Source organism: Acomys russatus, chromosome 4, assembly GCF_903995435.1.
Source record: "Acomys russatus chromosome 4, mAcoRus1.1, whole genome shotgun sequence".
Lineage (NCBI taxonomy): Eukaryota > Metazoa > Chordata > Mammalia > Rodentia > Muridae > Acomys > Acomys russatus.
The window spans coordinates 43,364,036-43,383,389 of NC_067140.1; the positions used below are offsets into that span (position 1 = coordinate 43,364,036).

The window sequence follows — 19,354 nt, forward strand, 5'->3', positions numbered from 1 at the left end:
CTTTATGTCTGTATAGAGAAGGGAAACCTTATGGAAAATGGAAGTGCAGAAATGCAGGGGAGATTTCTTCAATATCTTCTCAGCTCAGTTATCCTGTATTTTGATGTTGCTATGGCTTGATCCCATGCTAGACAGGTGCTCTTCCACTGAGCTGCATCACCAGCTCCATGGATTGTTTATACAAATATGAAATTCTATATCTATCTTAAAAGCCAGATTAAATGTCATAAAATCTCAGGTTTAGGTCCTGTTCTGCTGCCTGGACTTTTCTTTTAAAATGTGCTTTTATTCAACATAATTTCTCCAATGGAAACTGGAAGTAATATATATACACACATATGTTATAAGGCTACTTTGATACAATGATATGTTAAAATTATTTTTTGCAAATTTGTAATTCATTGTTATCATTAAAAGTGTAGTATTCCAGGTTGTCTGAAAAGTAGACAGCAATGCTGGACTAAATATGCATGAACAGGGGGAAGCACTCAAAGTCAAGGAAGGTTTGCCAAAGCTGTTAGTGTGTATTTGAGACATAGTTATCCATTGCTCCCAGGGGTGGACATGACTTAGCATCTCTAGTCATTGGTGTCAGCCTGGTGAGAGTGTTCTGAGCATGGCAATCTGATCCCTTAGTGAGACACACTCTTATAATTAAAGTTCTGTAAAGAACAACTATGTAGAAGCCTTAAGATGTAGCTCCCATCAGCACCATTGCCATCAATCTATTTCCAAACAGGTAAGTTGGGAAGACACTTAAAATGCCTCCATTTTAAATAGTCTCTTCCCATGTCAATAGATGGAGATGTCAGATTGTAAAGCTACCACAAAGGGACCTCTGGTTGGAGGCAAGGTAGATCGTCCCACCTGGGGAAAGTTATAGCAAAGTGAAGATTTGGTTGCCACTGCAGTGCTATGAGAGGCACCATACATGTCAGATTCCCCAGGGATTACACTATAGCTCAACTCCCAATCAGAGATACTTAGCTTTCTTTCAGCTCTCTTGATTTTTCTGGTCTTCCTTTATAAATTCAAGATCATATTCACCTTTTAATCTATGGAAGGAATATATTTGTGAATATATGAATATTTAAATAAAGAAATTTAGGAAGATTAAAAAGTATTCATCAAAATCTCTGTGCTCCTTTTCTGGAATGTATGTATGTATGTATGTATGTATGTATGCATATTGATGGGGAAAGGCTACTGCATGGTGCATATGTGGAAGTCAGATGACAAATTGTAGATTTCCATTATTTAGGTCCTAGAGACCAAATGCTTTGTGGCAAATGTCTCTGTCTGCTTAACCATCTTGCCACTGCCCCTCCTTTCTTTCTGATACTGTATTCCCAGGATGGATTTGAACTCACTGTGTAGTTCACAGAGATCTTAAAATCATGTCAGTCCTCCTGTCTCAGCCTCCCAAAGTACTGAGATTGCAGGTTTGAGTCACCACACCTGTCTAGGAAGTTGGGGTTGAGTTAGCAGGCTGACCTTGCCTTAAGCCCATATATCAAGGCTAGAGATAAGTATTTTATAAGATGATTCAAATCTGTAGTTCTGTACAAAGTGCTCTGGAGTTCTTAATAACATGAGTGGATTCAAAGCCACAGACCACTCATCCCAGCAGCTGAAGCCACTGCAAAAACCAGTTCTTCAGACTTGTCCTGAGTAGAGCGCTGACAGAGGTTACTGTTTTGTGCTGACTACAAGCCATCTTGAGAACTGAAATGACTTCAGGAAGTGCACCCATGCCTCATAGATATGTGGTCAAACAATCCCGTGTGCACATGCATAGCAATGTGCACACTTGCCCCATTGCACAGGCTTGTCTTGTCTCCGCACCAGAATACTTCATTTCTGTTTCATCCCTTCTGTTCATTGTTACACTCCAAATCTGTACAAGTGTCACTTGCATGCTTCATTGCCATGGAGCATGAGGAGTGGAGCGCGGAGGCTCGCTGCTGCACAGTGCGACGGTGCGCTTCTGCAGCATATGCGTGCGTAAGCCTTCTTTTGTGAATGGGACCAATAGGGTCAGATAACGTTTAAAGGGAAAGGTTTTATGTCTCTCAGGCTTCTATGTTTCCACATGGATGCTCTCACACACACATAGATTGAATTATGAACAGAGCCATTAATGCTGGGATCAGAAAAGGTCAAGTTTTGTCTTCTTTTATCCCCATTCAGATTGCTTTTGTAGAGAGAAAAAAGGATTTGCAGGGGAAAAAAAGATTTATGATGAAGAATTTTTTAAAGAACATTTTTCTCCTTTTAGCAACATCTTTTATTTGAAAAAAAGATGATATTATGTAAGATAATTTAATGATATTGTATCATCTGCCTGATTTTAGTGTGAGTCAGTTCATGTGTGGAGTTGTCTTTGAAGACAACATGTTATAGTAATAACTAAGAACAAAACATAGCACATTGAAGATAAAAGGCCATTTAAATATGTAAAGTAACAAAGTTTGAACAGAACTGAATGGAACTATTATCAAACATTATTGGCAGGATTCTTGACTAATTTTCTCCTTTGTGTATGATGCAATTTAATCTTTGCTCAGACATATAATTTTTTTTTTAGTTTTTAATTAAGCAAACAACTTTGTGGCTCACATGCATTAACAGATAATCCAGTGGAAGCAGTAGAAAAGTAATAAAGAAACATCTTGAAAGGATAAAGACTTTATCCCCAATGAAAAATTTAAGGCTTTGACCAATAGCTCTTTAGAGAGCAAATGACATCAGCAATTGTATGGTTGGTTGATTTCTGATGTCACATGGAATCCCTTATCAGTTAAAGCGTATGGATTGTGACAGTAAAACCAGTCATGCATAAAAATGCTCCTAAATCCAAGTCTGGGAGGCTTCCTTCTTTCTCCGCTGGTTTTGTGCTAGTGGCTTGCTCTACTGTGTGGGGAAGTGCATCAAACTGAAGAGAGTGGTGCATGCCAGAAAGATTCCTGTCACGGTACAAGCATGAAAAACTACAGAAAACCTATCATCCCAAGTCACTTGACCTAGGGCATGGACTCAGAGATCTCCTGTATTGCCCAAAGTGCCCTGCGTTTAGGGCCTTTGCTTTGTGGACTTTGATTTCTTCAACAAATCAGAAGAGCAGGTCCACCTGGACTGTTTGCTGTTTGGCTTTATGTCAGTTGCTATCATCTATCACTTTGAGGATAATACTTCTGTAGGTTAAAATATCATGAGCAAGGAGAAGCAGAAGTGCCGACTGGCACGGGATAATTTAGAGTTTATTAAAGGTCACAACATGTGGAGCTATCTGTGCTATGTGTTATGCAGACACTCTAGCAGGAAGGTCTCCTTAGAGAAATGTCCCATGGGATTTTATAGTTTAAGAACAATACTTTCTTTTTTCTCTTTCTTCCTTTATCACCATTTTCTTCCCTTTTTTCTTTTCACATTTTCTTTTTAAATTTTTTCTCTTTTCCTATGTTAAGACTCCTTCATCTCTATTTCAAGACCTCTCATCTGCCTTATAAGCCTGCTGTTTTCAAACGTGCATCCAAGTTCTTCTAGTTAGACATAAGGGCTTATTTATGAATACTTAATATGAATTGGCATAGATCTTTACTGCCAATAAGATTTGCCTATTATTAATGAGTTATACACAGTTGAAAAGATCTAGTAAAAAATAGTGTATTAATCATCTTTTGGTAAGTTGTCGAGCCTAAATCCTAGTGACACTACACAAAGTATGTCTTCTATATTTTAACTTATTAGCACAAAGTATATACTATATATTATTTATGTATTAGCTTCAGGTTACTTATGACCCTCTACAGTATGTCTTTCCTATGCTGTGATGGAGGTTGTTGGAAGAGCTTCTACTGTAGTACTGGGGCATTTGCACCTGGGGCAAAGGCCAGGCATGGAAGTGCTCCTCCATGGCTCCTAAGGAGGTGCTGAGCAGTGCTACTTGCAACTTCTGCTCATAGCTTTGACCAAGGCAAATCACATGGGGAATCTGACACCATGCATACACCTGTGAGAAGATCCTGCTGCATTCTTGCCTTAGTTTCTGACATGCCCTTATGAGAAACTCTGATAAGTTTCCACCATATATATGCCTCATTTAATAGGGGAGTCATTCTCTAAGACTCTGCTTGCTATATAAAGACTTTTTGGGCAAAATTCTTAACTTGAAGGAACCTGATGTTGATGTGTAAATCAATGCATTATTGAGATCCAAGCCTCGGTGGATACATCTACATCAGAGCCCCAGCATCTATGGCTTGTGGAACATTGCAGACAGGAGAAAGAAAGATTGTGAGAACTAGACTACCAGGAAGTCTGCTGTGAAACGGTCTCTCCTAAGCGAGACTGGAACAATAGAAATATTAATTAACTTGGAAGGGAGAAAATTTTGTGGCATCCAACACCTAGACAAAAAGCTGTAAGCAACTATGACTGCTGGGAGAGCAAAGATGGAAAGATTTCCCATGGTTGTGGTAGGATTAACATAGTAAAAATGGCCATTGTACCAAAAGCAACCTACAGATTCAATCCAATTCCCATCAAAATCCCTACACAATGCTTTACAGATCTTGAAAAACAATTCTCAACTTCATATTGAAAAACAAAAAACCCAGAATAGCTAAAACAATCCTACACAGTAAAAGATCTTCTCGAAGTATATCCATCCCTGATCTCAAGCTGTACTGTAGAGCAACAGCAACAAAAATGACATGATACTGGCATAGAAGTAGTTTGGTTGATCAATGGAATCAAATCAAAGATCCAGAAATAAACCCGCACACTAATGGACACTGGACTTTTGACAAAGAAGCCACAACCAAACAATGGAAAAAGATAGTATCTTCAACAAATAGTGCTGGTCTAACCAGATGTCTACATACAGGAAAAAATGCAAATATACCCATATTTATCACTCTGCATAAAACTCAAGTCCAAGTGGATCAAAGACCTCATTGTAAAACCAGAAACACTAAATCTATTAGAAGAAAAAGTAAGGAAGAATATGAAACTGAAAGGCCTCTGTAAAACAAAAGACACTGTCAATAGAAACAAAATGACAGTATACAGACTAGGAAAAGATCTTCACCAACGCTACATTGAACAAACTGATAATATACAATATATATAAAGAACTCAAGAAGTTAAATACCAACAAACCAAATAATCCATGTTTTAAAAAATGGAGTACAGAGCTAAACAAAGAATTCTCAACAGAAAAATACTGAAGGTCTGAGAAGCATTTAAAGAAATGTTTTATGTTTGTAGTCATCAAGGAAGTGCAAATCAAAAAGACTTTAAGATTCTATATTACAACTATCAGAATGGCTAAGATAAAAAATCCAGGTGACCGCACATGCTGGCGAGGATGTGGAGAAAGTAGAACACTCCTCCATAGCTTGTGGGATTCTAAACATGTACAACCACTTTGGAAATCAATCTAGTGCTTTCTCAAAATTGGGAATAGCTCTACTTCAAGACACAGCTATACCACTCCTGGGTATATACCTAAAAGATGCTCCATTATACAGCAAGGACATTTGCTCAACTATGTTCATAGTGGCATTATTTATAATAGTCAGAAACTGGAAACCATCCAGATGCCCCTCAGCCAAAGAATGGCCAAAGAAACTGTGGCACATCCATACAATGGAGTACTATTCAGCTACTAAAAACAAGGACATCATGAAATTTGAGGGCAAATGGACAGAGTTGGAAAAGGTCATTTTGAGTGACATAACCCAGACACAGAAGGGCACACATGGTATATGTTCACTTATAAATGGATATTAGCCATATAATCCAGGATAACCATAGTACAATCCACAAACCTAAAGAAACTAAGTATCAAGGAGGACCCTAGGAAGGCTGTTTAATTCTCATGCAGAAGGGCAAATAGAATAGACACTGGAAGCAGTTAAATAGAGGGAAGAGGATAGAGGCCTACTATAGATGTCCTCTGAAAGACTCTACCTACCAGGGAATTAGCACAGAAGCTGAGTCTCACAGACACACTTTGGGCAGGGGGGCAGGGAGTCCTATGTAAGATTTGGGGGCATAGAAGAACCTAGATAAAGGAGCCTCACACAAAGACCAACAGAGCCAATAAATATGGGCTGGGTTGGGGGTGGGGGACTGAAGAAACTGATGTACTATTCAAGAACCATTCATTTAGAAGACCTAGGCCCTCTGCTCAGATGTAGCCAATAGGCAGGTTCTCCTAGTAGGTGGAGCAAGGCCTATTTCTTCCACGAACTCTTTTGCCTGCCTTAATAGGCTGGGGTCAGTTGGTAGGGTAGAAGGGCTCCCTGCTCTCTGAGCACTAGGGGAGGGAGGGAGCAATGGTGGGACCAGGAAGAGATGAGGGACGGGGTACCGTTGGGATGTAAAGTCAATACATTAAAAAAATTTAAATTAAAAAAATGGTCGGTAGGTGAGTCATGGGGCATTTTCTTTGATTGATGATTTCTGTGTCAGGGTCCAGCACTGTAGGTGGTACTATCCCTGAGCCGGTGGTCAGGGATTATATTAAAACTCTAACTGAACAAGTAAGTAAGGAGTCTATAGCCTCTGCTTCAGTTCCTGCTTCCAAGTTTCTGTCTTGAATTCTTGCCCTGATTTTCCTCCATGACAGGCTGTCACCTGAAAAATATGATTAAATAAACCTTTTCATCCAGAAGTTATTTTTGGTCAGTGTCTTATCACAAAAATAGAAAGTAAGATAGATGTTATTGTTATTACGTTAATTAAGTCAATGTCACAAAGGCAAGCAATGTATGGTTTTTCTAATTTGTGCATCCTAGATCTATAAAATCATATGTATGTACATATATATACAGAGAGTAGAAGTGAAACTGTTGTCTATAGCAACAGATGAATAACGGTGAATGATAAATGGAAGGATAGAGGTATATGAAGGAATTAGTTCAAAGTACATTACATGCTTATATGAATACATACATCTGGCACCTAGCACAATGAATATGCCAATAGAAACATCAACTGGCTATGTAAGCATAGATTAGCTATTTATGATTAATCTGCAGTTAGTCTCTATCCTGTTCCATTGGTCTGTCTCTGGTTTTATTTCTATACCATGCTGTTTTAGTAACTGTAGCTTTGTGATATGTTTTGAATTCAGATAGTAGATTCCTCCAGCTTTAAAAAAAAAAAAAGTTTGGCAGTGTTGGTGAGCTCAGCAGGTTAAGTGCTTGGTGTGGGGGCAAAAGGACCTGATCTTGTTCCCTAGCACACATGTTAACAAGTCATTCATGATGGCTCATGACTGTAATCTAATGCTGCATTGATGGAGGTTGGTCGATCCCTGGGGCTCTGAGACCAGCCAGCCTAGCCGAATCAGCGACCCTCAGGTCACAATGAGAATCTATCTCAAGAATAACAAGGCTGGTGCCTTCTGAGGAAGGACACTTGAAGGTGAACTCTTGTGTGGTATTTACACACATTCCTGCACACATGCATCTATATTTTCATAAATACACACAAAGTGCCACCAGATACTTCTGATCACATGTCATTGATCAAGGCAAATCTTTATTTATAATATATCCTTTTCCAACCCTTCATATCAGTGAAGTTTCTTATAGGCAGAATACAGTTGCATTTTATTTTTATTTTTTGTTTTTAATTCTTTTTTATTTTAAACTTTTTTCTCCTAAATTTGTAGCCCAATTGCTATTCAGTAGATTGTTGGTTAGTTTTAATAAGCTTATATATTCTCTACAGGTTTCATTGCTGACCCTGTTTGTTTCCTAGTTCTATTTGCTTGGAATACCCTTTTTTATTCCTTTTATCCTAAGACAGCATCTATCTTAGTGATGTTAAGGCATGTTTCTTGGAGGAAGAAGAAAGATGAATCATGTTTTCTACTACAGTCTGCTAGTCTGTATCACTTTATTGTGGAATTGAGAATGCTAACATTCAGAGCATTAGTGAAAGATGTACATTAATTCTTGTCATTTTACTGATTGTGGAGTATTTTATTAGACTTCTTTTGGTCAACTGTTCTTGTATTGCTTATTTATCCTTTCTGGCCTCTTACATGTGGGTATCCTCCTCTTCAGACCGAAGTATTTCTTCAAGTAGCTTCTGTAGAGATGGCTTAGTGGTCATAATCCTTCAGTCTGTTATCGTCATGAAAGATTTTTATTTCCTTTTCAATTTTATTAGGGCCTTCTAGCTCCAAAATGTCTGTTAATTAACCAGTTGTTAATTTGATCAGCCTGCCTTCATAAGTGACTTCACATTTCTACCTTGCCATTTTCAATACTTTTCTTAAAAATATACTTCCTTTATTGTATATTTTAATTACATACTGTGGGGTATTTCTTTTCTGGCCTTGTTTATTTGTCGTTCTTTAAGGTTGTTATTCTTAGGTGTACCTCTTTGTCTATGTTTGGAAAGTAATCTATGATTTTTTTCCTTTTTCTTTTTCAAAAACTTTTTATTAATTCTTTATGAGTTTCACATCATGCACCCCAATCCCAGTCATCTCCCTGTCTCTTTGTCCTCACCTCTGCCTTCTCAACCTGCACGCCAAAGTAAAAAAAAACAAAAACAAAAAACAAACAAAAAACAGCAATGCACAGAAAACATCTCATCCTGGAAGCTGTAGTGTGTCACAGTGTGTTTCCCAGTATACCCTTTTGTCCACACATATTGACTTTACATCCTGATCGTAGTCCCCTTCCTACCCTCCTCCCAGTCCCACCCTCCCACCATCTTCCCCCTCCCACCTCCCCTTCTCCTCACAAAAGGAGCACATATGTAACTGATGGGCAGCTTAGTCTTCATGTGGGTCCCCTAGTAAGCTGAGCTGGTGCTGTCTCTGACATGGACTCTGCTGCCTGCTTTTTGACCACTTCCCCTTAATGGAGCTGCTTTTGCCTGGCCTCAGTGGATGAGGATGAGCTCAGTCCTGATACAACTTGATGTGCTGGGGTGGGTTGGTGGTAGTGGGGTAGTTCCTCTTGTCCACATAGCTTTACCTGAAAATTGAGATGTAATATGAATAAGTTAATAAAATTTAAAAAAGAAAATGATGATTGCAATGACTCTTTGGTCTGGTTTGAGGCCCTCTGGCTTCTGCTACATTGTCAATACTGGATAGTCATGGGAACTCTTCTCAGTTATCCTGTTATTGCCCTGTGTAATGGAGATGCTGCAGCTTTGCATCTATAGGACCAGCACTTTCATATGTCCCAGCAATTCATAGATGAGGTAGATGTTGGGGTGGGCCACTCAGAGCCCTGGATCTAGGTTTGGGTGGTATTTGAGTAGATCAGCCTGCCAGCTCTCATGCACCCACACCACCAGGGCAAGCTGTGCAGTACTGCCCTGGCTAGCTCACCCAGTGCTGCATCCAGAAAGGGACAGAGACAGCTCTCCTGTTTTCATGCCCTTGGGGTAAGCTCACCCCTTACTCACACTATCAGGGCCAGACCTCTTTGGAATTGCCTGGGAGAGGTACAAGGCCTGCTCTTCCAAGTGCAGCAACCAGTGAGGGACAGGGCTAGCTCCCAACTGCCTTAGGAGAGGAGGGGAGGGAAGTTGATATACTTAATGATACTCTGTTAGAGATTTCCCCATTGTCAGCATTTATCAACTGCAAATAGCTTCCCCATTTGGGCTCGGGACCCCTGTCTTCTCCTCCAACTCGGTGCTGGCACCTCATCTGGCTTGAACCTGTGTAGGTCCTATGCATGCTGCCACAGTTTTTGTGAGCTCATATGTGCATTAATCCTGTTCTATCTAGAAGAAACATCACCCCCCATCTCTGGCTATTAAAATATTTCCACCTCCTCTTCTACATAGATTACTGTGCCTTGAGAGGAGAGGTTTGATGAAAACATGCAGTTAAGACTGAGTGTTCCAAGGTCTCTTTTACTCCCTGTACATTGTACAGTTGTGTGTCTCTGTGTTAATTACCATCTACTACAAAAAGAAGCTTCTTTAATGAAGGACAAAAAATGCACTGACCTATGGGTATAGCAATATGTTATTAGGAATCTTTTTCTCTCTATGTTCCTTTAGTATAGTAATAGTTGGTTTTCCTCTAGGTGCATGGCCTATCTCTTCTTAGATTTTTCACCACTTTAGCAGTGTCAGGATAGGTTCTATCTCATTGAGTGAACCTTAAATCTAATTTTTAAGAAGTTACTGTTTACTCTCATAACATTTGTGCCACATTACACCAGTATGTCTTGCAGTCAGGTTGCTATTGTAGGTTGCCGAGTTTGTAAGTGGGTGATATTGATGATTACCTTTCTCCTCTGGTAGCATGCAAAGAACTTTCCAGCACCATGAACTCCAGTCAGTAGGGGTAAAGCTTCTAGTTGTGCTTGACTTTTTCTTTTTTGATTACATAAGTAAGTGTTGTCTTGAACAATAAGCTTGTTTGTTGTAAATTTACCATTGACCATCACTGAGTGACCCAGTTTTTCTACCTAGTCTTCCAGCCTGGAGACTATGTTTTCCACATGATCCATTTTGTTAATGAGGCCTTTCCCGAGGACTGTATTTGTTTTATTTCTTTTCCACTTCTAGCATTTTGGCTATTCTTATATAATTCTCTTTATTGAATTCTACTTTGGTATTATGCATTGGCTCTCTTATTTCATTAATCTGCTTTTGGTTTCAGAGCATGTCCATGTCTTCTTTGAGTTGTTTGAGCATAGCTGTAATCATTCTTTTAATTCCTTGTCAGGATGATCCTCCAGGTCGCTCTCACTTGGGTCCATTATCTTGTTATTAGCATTTTGTGGAGGAGACTTGTCTTGAATTTTCATATTACTTTTGTTTCTGGATTTGGATTTGCGCATTTGGGGTCTCTTGGTTGAGTGGAGGTTGAGGGCCTGGGCATGGACTGCTTACCTATTAGTGCTGGGAGCTAGAGGAAGTGTGGAAGTGTGGGCCAGAGCCCAAGGTCCAGAGACTTCCTTCCCTATTGGTGCTGGGGGTTGAGGAGAAGGGGAAAGATTGTACCAAGTGCTCAGGTTCTGGAACCTGTTAACTGTTGGTTCCAAGGGCTGTTCAGGAGGGCAGAAAGGTTGGTCCGAACATTCAGTGTCTGAATATTCCTGTCCATATCAGGGGTTAGGGGAATGTTAAGTCTATCTTTTTATTGGTGAATTTAATATATTTATATTCAAAGTTAAGGATAAGAATGAATTTGTTGTTTTCCCAGTCTGTAGGCTGTGGCTTTGTTCTCTTAACAGTGTCTCCTGCCTTACAGAAGCTTCTCAGCCTCATGAGGTCCCCCTCAGGCACAGTCATAGGGGAGGGGAGTAAGGGAAAATGGGAGGGAGGGAAGAATGGGAGGATAGAAGGGATGGGATAACCATTGAGATGTAACAAGAATAAATTAATTTAAAAAAATAAACATTCTTTTTGGAAAAAAAAGAATGAATTTGTTCTTGTCACTATATTTCTCATAGTCTGCTTGCTTTATACATTTTTGTCATTTTACACATCTTTTATTATATAGTGTGTTAGTTTTCTAACATGCTCTGTTTTAATTGTTTTTGCTTTCTATATCATGTATCTGCTTTTACATACTTGTAATTTTTAATAATGGCAGTTGCCATCTTTTTGCTTCTTTTCCTATTCCCCCCCCATCTCTCTTTTGAGACAGGGTCTCTCTGCATAGCTCTGGCTGTCCTGGAACTCACTGCGTAGACCAGGTTGGCCTCAAATTCACAGCCATCTGCCTGTCTCTGCTTCCCGGGTGCTCAGATTAAAGGTGTGTGCCACCATGCCCACTCCCATTCCTTAGTGCAAGGTCCCTGAGTCTTCCATGTAGAGTCGGTCTGCTTAGAATAAATTTGCTCCATTTCTCTTTATCTGGTAAATATGGTATTTCTTCTTCAGTGTTTTAGGGATAATTTTGTTCAGGAAAGTAGTCTCAATTAACAGGTTTTCACTTATCATTCAACAGTTTGAATATATTTTTCCAGAAATACACAAATTATTTTAAAGTAGTTTGTTTATATGCATATAATGCTTGTACACTTCTTAGAAAATTTAAAGTGTAATTTATCTCTCTTATCCATATATATTTATCCATATATATGTACAATACACACATATATATATATAATCAATTATATTTAAATTTTGCCAAACACACATGTGAGTGCAAATACACACCATACCCCCACACACTGAACAATTAGATAAAGTAGAAAAACAAATATTCAAATCATGTGATTATGATTATAAACTTGTTTAGATAAATCTTTGAATTCTCTGAAGAAGGGATAGAGATTACAGACTTACCATGGGAATTGCAGTAGACCGGGTGAAATACTATATTTTCAGAAGCGAGCTATTAAGAGGTTAATATAGAAGTAAATAGGATACTCATATATAAGTGCATAGGATACTCTTAGTAAGGAATGTCCATTTTATTTGAAGACATTTGGGTGGGATGTAGAATTATATAGTGAATAGAAATTTTATCTACCATATTGGGGTAAACATAATAAAGAAACATGGTAAAGAAAGATAGATCAAGAAAATGTTAAAATGTTAAAAAGAAAATACAACAACCAGAAGAATATAACAGTGTACAAAGAAGAAAATATTTTAAAATATACACATAGTAAAGAACTTTCTGGAAAAGTCTCCAGTAGCACAAGAAACAAGACAAATAATTGACAGATTGAATCACACGATAGTAGAAGGCTCTGTACTTCAAGGAAACTACCAGTGAGAAATGGTCTGCAGAATGTCAGAAAACCTTTGCTATTTCTAGAATATATAAAGAGCTGAAAAATAAAAATCTTTCCATAAACAGATGGTTGAATGAATTGCAAGATACTTTCCAAAACAGAGAACATCAATGGTTAATATTTTAAACTAATTTTCAACATTCTTAGTTGTTGTGGAAATGCAAATTACAGTATCTCACCCCAGTCAGAATGGCTCACATTAAGAAACAATGGCAACATATACTGGTGAGGAAATGGATACAGGACGGTTCTTATTCACCATGAGTGGGTACATAAACTAGTCCAGTGACTATGGGAGCATTATGGAGGTTTCTCAAGAAACTAAAAATGGAACCACCATATAATCTAGCTATCCTGATTTGTACACTTCCCCAAAGGGCACAGATACTTTTTCCTGCATTAGTCACCATAGCTAAGAAGTGGAACTGCCCTAGATGTCCACTAACAGATGAATAGATAAATAAACTGTGAACCATATAAACAAGGGACTCTTACTTTGCTGTAAAGAAACATAAAATAATGACATTTGAAGAAAGTGGGTGGAACTGTATTTATTATGTTAATCAAAATAACTACCATACTTTCCCTCATATGGTAACCCTAGATTTTCTAGATTTTAATCTGTTTAATTACTCGTGTTAATGTGTGTGTGTATGTGTGTGTTAATGTTTGTAGATCATGTAAAAAGAAAAGGAACCATGAGAAAGGAAAGAAGGTCTTGAGTGGGAAGGGGAAACAGGCTAGTAGACCACTTGTGACATGCAAAGTAAAGGGGACACTGTCAGAAGGAGAGGGGGTCAACAGGATGAGTGAGGGAAGAGGTTCAACAAGAGCAAAATATGTGTGACACCCATCAATTTGCAAATTAAAAAAGGGACATAAATGAATTAATATACCAGTGTACTGGCACAATGACTATTTCAGGTTGCGAGTTCTGATATTCATTGTTTATTGACAAATGTCACTTAGTTCTCAACATGGTAAGGCCAGTGCTGTTCTTCACTTGTGGATGAGTTTTATTCCCTATTCTAAGTCACCCACTCTGTAATAGGGAGAGTTAGAATTTTAACCCAAAATTTCAAAGTTCATATTATATTCAGTTAATTTGCTAAATTGGCCTAAGTTGATCACTCTAAAGAACCATGGAAAAATAGATTTCTGCTCTTCTATTTTTCTTACTATTATGTATTGATTGACATTTGTCTAAGTATTTACTGCTCTAGTGGGCAGCATGAGCCTGGGAGAGCAGCGCCTAAAATTGAGGTGGACTAAAGTCTCATACAATAGCCAACTTTATTCAGAGCATCAGACAATTTATACTCAGAGGTTTAGAGTCACCTGAGTAAAGTTTATGATCACAAGGACACACATGACAAAAACATGTTTTTCCATAGAAGCATATGAATTACAACAGCTGAAGTAAACTCACTCCTATCTGCTACACCTGGGTGGAGCATGACACACATTTTGAGAACAATTCTATTTTGAAGAAACGAAGATCACAAGACTCTTGTCTTAATTTCTTGGGGTTTTCTCACAAGCGCTCAGAATTCTCCTCACATGGCTCCATTCTTGGACCATGTTCCAATATGAAAGAATCCAGTTTGTTTCAAAAACTGTAAGTTTATGTGAAACAATGAAAAATCAAAGAAATGTAGTTATTTTTAACTAGCAAACTATATGATTTTGATATTAATTTATTTCTGAGTCCTAAGTATATCTCATTAATAATATATGAGTAAAGGTCATATGTCTTTACTAACCACACTGAATAGGAGTCTAGAAATATAAACAACAAAGGTATGTATATTGTAAGCCTTTCTTGTTTCTGGAAAATTCTATGCTTTACTTTATATATATTTAAGATGCTGTCTAGACATTAACCTATTAACTTATTTCATTTCACTATATGTACCTTTTTAGACTATTTTATTTTTTATTATGTATTAAAATGTAAATTCATATATTAAATTGATTAAGATTTTATGCAGCTTTAATAGGTTGCATAACAATGAATTTCAAAGTCTAAGAAAGGCTTTATTTTGTTAAGTATATTGTTTGTTTTCTTCTTTCTCTGCTGTTGTATTTTTCTCTTCCTTTGAAACAGTCTTACTATGTAGTCCTGCTTTTCCTGGAATTCATTATATAAACAAGGCTGACATCGCACAACCTACCTCTCTCTTATGAGTGCCTCCATACCTGACCTGTTAAACATCTAAGTATGTTGCAAAGTTCTTAGATCTGTATGTTATTTTGTTTGATGCCTAGAGTTAGTTTTCATTCTGCAGTTTAAAATTGGTACCTGTTCCATAACACAAAAGTAAAGATATAGGTATACACACACACACACACACACACACACACACACACACACACACACACACACACACATGACAAGGGTGGAGAGAGAGAGAGAAGGAGAGAGAGAGGGAGAGAGAGAGAGACAGAAAGACAGAGAGACAGAGAGAGAGAGACAGAGAGAGGTGTTTTCTACAAATAAAAGTGGGTAATGGAAATATATGTGTTTATCTCTTGTATTCTCTTTACCTGAGGATATAACTGTACTTAAATTCTTGAATTGAAGTCATTTTCTCCTATCAGCCTAGATACTCAAAGACCTAATAGGTGTGACATCAACAATTACTTCCTGCTAACAAGTCTTGTAATTTAACCCCTTCAGGTGAGCAAGCTGATTGATGAATTGCAGACAGCTATCAAAAGCAGCAGAGGTCACCTCGCCAAGCTTGGCCCTCAATTACAGGCTGAGCAGGAGCAGTTCTCCTCTTCTGTCTGCCAACACATTAAAAGCCTTCCAGCAAACACCGTGGTCCCAGGAGCCTTGCAGCTCAAGGTGGGTATCACTCAAGGATTCTCACTGCATTTAGGCAGAGATGAAAGCATTCTATCCCACTGAAGACTTGTATAACACTGGTTCTTAGTTGAATGCCTCATCTTGTCCTCAACAGCAAAGTTTGACCTGTAAGAGTTAAAAATGCTAGTTAGAAAATAGGTCTTAAAAGGAAATGCCTCTGTCTTTGAAATTGGGGCTTATAAAACTTAGCATTCAATTCAGAAAAGTAAATTTAAAAAATGAGAAACTTCAGTTGGTGAACATTTGCATACTTCTCAAGGAAATAAAATACTATGTGCATTTTAGTCTATAAAAACAGCGCATTCAGAAAATATCTCAAGGTTTAATAGTTGACAGATGGTGGCAATGGGAATTGGAGGCAAAAAGGCCAGGTGACTGATTGATGTTCAAACTACATTTCCAGAAAAAAGGTTATGTATTGGATAAGTGTGACACGCGTCTGAGTTCACTTGGCAAAATCAATACTTAAGAATATACTGAGGGGCAACGGTGAATTGGTTATTTGTCAGGACAAGATGACTAAATGTCCTAGGCTACTCTGCTATTGCAGTGTTAGGTGAGAAAAAGAATAACGCACCTTGGCTAAAGCGGGGGGAATACCGAAAGCTTAGGGAATGTAAAGATTTTTATATTCATAATAGATTATTCATGTTGCCTCTGTCAAGTTAATATAGTTCTGTAGCTTCACAGTTCACATCTCAAAGACCTCTGATTAGCGACATCTGAATTGTGCAGAGTGAGGGCCTTTTCTCTGTAAAGAGGACGGCTTGGGGAAGTCTTCCTTCTGATCACTTTTTATGGAGTAGGATAATACTCACACGTGTATCCTGTTTATCCTTAATCTTACACTTTCTCCTTTGTATAGAAATTTAGCTATGAAAACCATTTTAAAGATTATGATAGCTTGTAATGATGTTTCCATATATTCATTTTAAATGGTAATATTACCATTAAAGATTGACCTTTTGGGATTGTGACTCAGTCTTAAACACATTGTCTGTGCTAGTCAGCAAAGGGTCTGTGGAGTGACATTTCAGGCATCAAAGACAAAGGGTCCCACAGTTAAATAATACTGTTCTTTTCCATCTCTGGCTTTGTTGTGGACCATTCTGCAAAAGTTCTTGCTATTGATTAATAGACAAACCAGGCAAGGGATTTTAGTCACCTTAATGACAGTCGTGTCATTGTTCCTTTAAATTCACTATTGTATTGGATGTAGTGCCACTGGGGAAAATAACATTTTTCCTCATAAACTCATTATTAATTCTGAAGAATTTGTATCATATTTTAGCTTGACAGTAAAATTTTAATTGCAGACTCTGAACTGTTACTCTCACATATTCCCCCTTTCAGCATGCTTCAAAATTTTTTCCACACCAGCAAATAGGAAATTTATAAGCAAAGGAAACATGTTGTATAAAATTTATAAGTACCTGCTGTGCTATCTAATATAGTAGCTACAATCTGCTACTATTAAAATCAGCTAAATAAAACACCCAATGCTTTCGCTGATGTGTTATAGACATTCTTGACTTTAGCGCTTAAAATCCTGTATCCAACACAATGGTTAGATACCCTATCCAGAATTCTCTCTCACATACGTCATCCATTCTTGTGCTTTGACCTCCCACCCCCACCCCTAGTGCGGGAAGACTCAGCACCACACCCTTCTGCCTCTGCTCTGTTTAGTTTCTCCATCTGTAACACTGAGTTCATCTCAAGGCATGCACTGTTCTTATAAATCCCAAGAACTCCAAGTTCAACTCTTTGGTCTTTTAGGGTAGTAGTTTCCAAGTCTGGCTAGAGTTATCTGGTGACCATCTGAAAAACAGTGTTCTCTGCTCCTGTTGATTAGAGGAGGACTGGTTTAGTGTCCAGAGGCTGGCTTCAAGCTGCTTGTGAACAATAGCTAAATTATCGGTGCTTTGAGAGCCATTGATGAAAAAACACCATTATTAAAAACATTTATGAACTTACAAATGAACTGATCTTATAAAAAGGTAAACAATGCCCATGTCCTTCAAATTATTTGATTACATTTGTTGCCTGTTTCTTCAGAGTTACATCATGTGTGTGTATGTGTGTGGTTATGAACAGACCTTAAGCCAAATTAGACAGCTGATGGTTACACCCAGCATATCACTGTCACTATTGTGCCTTTGGCGATGATATTGACATTCTAGTGTTGTTGGCATTCATAGGTGTTACAGCTGGGTAGGATTATTAATTGCTTCTCTCCCTTGGTGGTTTGCATAGGTCCTACCTGTACATGAGAGCTAGTGCACAGAAGGGAGTCATTCCAATGAGTCTTTGACCCATGTCCTCAGTCATAACTGTATGGTGTTATAAGAAATAGGGTATTACCTTCAATATCTAGGGGGAAATTAATGGCAGTGTTTTTGTTAGTCTCCAGGACTTCTGTGGCCAACAGATTTTTCTCCCCCTTTTCCATTCATTTTTTATCTTAGAAACGTTATTCCACAACTCTTCCAAACCTAAAAAGGAGACCACCCTTAAACTCATATTAGGAGATCAGAGTGATTGTGATATCAAGATATAATAAAAGCAGCATAAGAAAAGAGAATATAGGACGATATAGGAGAGTATGTGATAATAATCTGATGAATACAAATTTTAAAATTCCGTGTCACATATAAACATGTCAAATGCAACAGAACACCAAAAAGATAATAAATTATGGCCAAATAATATTTATTCTTGAGATTCAATAATGGCAATGTAATAGTCAATCTATAATAATGTGTATAAAATATATTATAACAAGAAATAAAAGCCACTTAATATCTTAAAAGATACAGAAGATAGAAAAGAAATTCTTGAAAACATTCATTATGCACTTATGATTAAAAACACTTAACAAAATAAAAATAAATGCTTACCTCAACACAGTGAAGGCCAAATATGAAAATTCCACAATTAACCTACTAAATGGGAGCAATCTGAAAATATCTTCTCTAAGATCGGTTGCCAGGACAGGGAGGCTAACTCTACTACTTCTATTCAACACAGCACTAGAATATTAGTAAGAGCAGTTAGACAAAAACAAGTTATAAATTGCAACTCAATTGGAAAATAAAAAATAAAATTAACTCTATTTACTAATGACGTGGTAGTAAATGATAAAACACACTAAAGATATCAGCAAAAACCTATTAGAATTAACCAATGAATTCAGTAACTTTTCATAACACAAATTACATGGGTATTTTTCTATACTAACAATAAACTAGCCAATGAACAAACTAAAAAAAAAAAAGTTTATTTTCTAATAGCATCATAAAAAGTAATCTGCTTAGAAAATTTAACCAAAGAGGTAAAATAATGATATACATTAAAAATGATAAAACATTGATGAAGAAATTAGAGATGACAATGTGCATGGGAAAACTATCTATTTATTGGTGAGAAGAACTGGTCTCTTCAAGATGTCCACACTACCCCAAATCACCCACAGATTCAATGTAATTGCTGTCAAATTCCAAAGACATTCTTTGAAGCAACAAAAGGCAACCATATGAGTCATGATTTTACAAGACTCTGAAGACCCAAAGCAATCTTAAGAAGAAGAAGAAAACAAAACAAAACAAAACAGAGACATCGAACTTCCTAATATATTTCAAAATATATTGCAAACAGGAAAATCTTTGCTAACTATATACCCAACAGAGGATTAGTATGTAGAATATACAAACAACTTTAAAAACTAATT

General features: G+C 37.5%; 1 protein-coding gene across 1 annotated transcript in view; it reads left to right on the top strand.

Moving 5' to 3' along the window:
- Dcdc1 (doublecortin domain containing 1) overlaps positions 1 to 19,354 on the top strand; it is a 364,522-nt gene that overhangs the window by 136,745 nt on the left and 208,423 nt on the right. Inside the window, 1 exon segment of the mRNA XM_051144875.1 lies at positions 15,433 to 15,603. Coding sequence (XP_051000832.1) covers positions 15,433 to 15,603 — 171 coding nt within the window.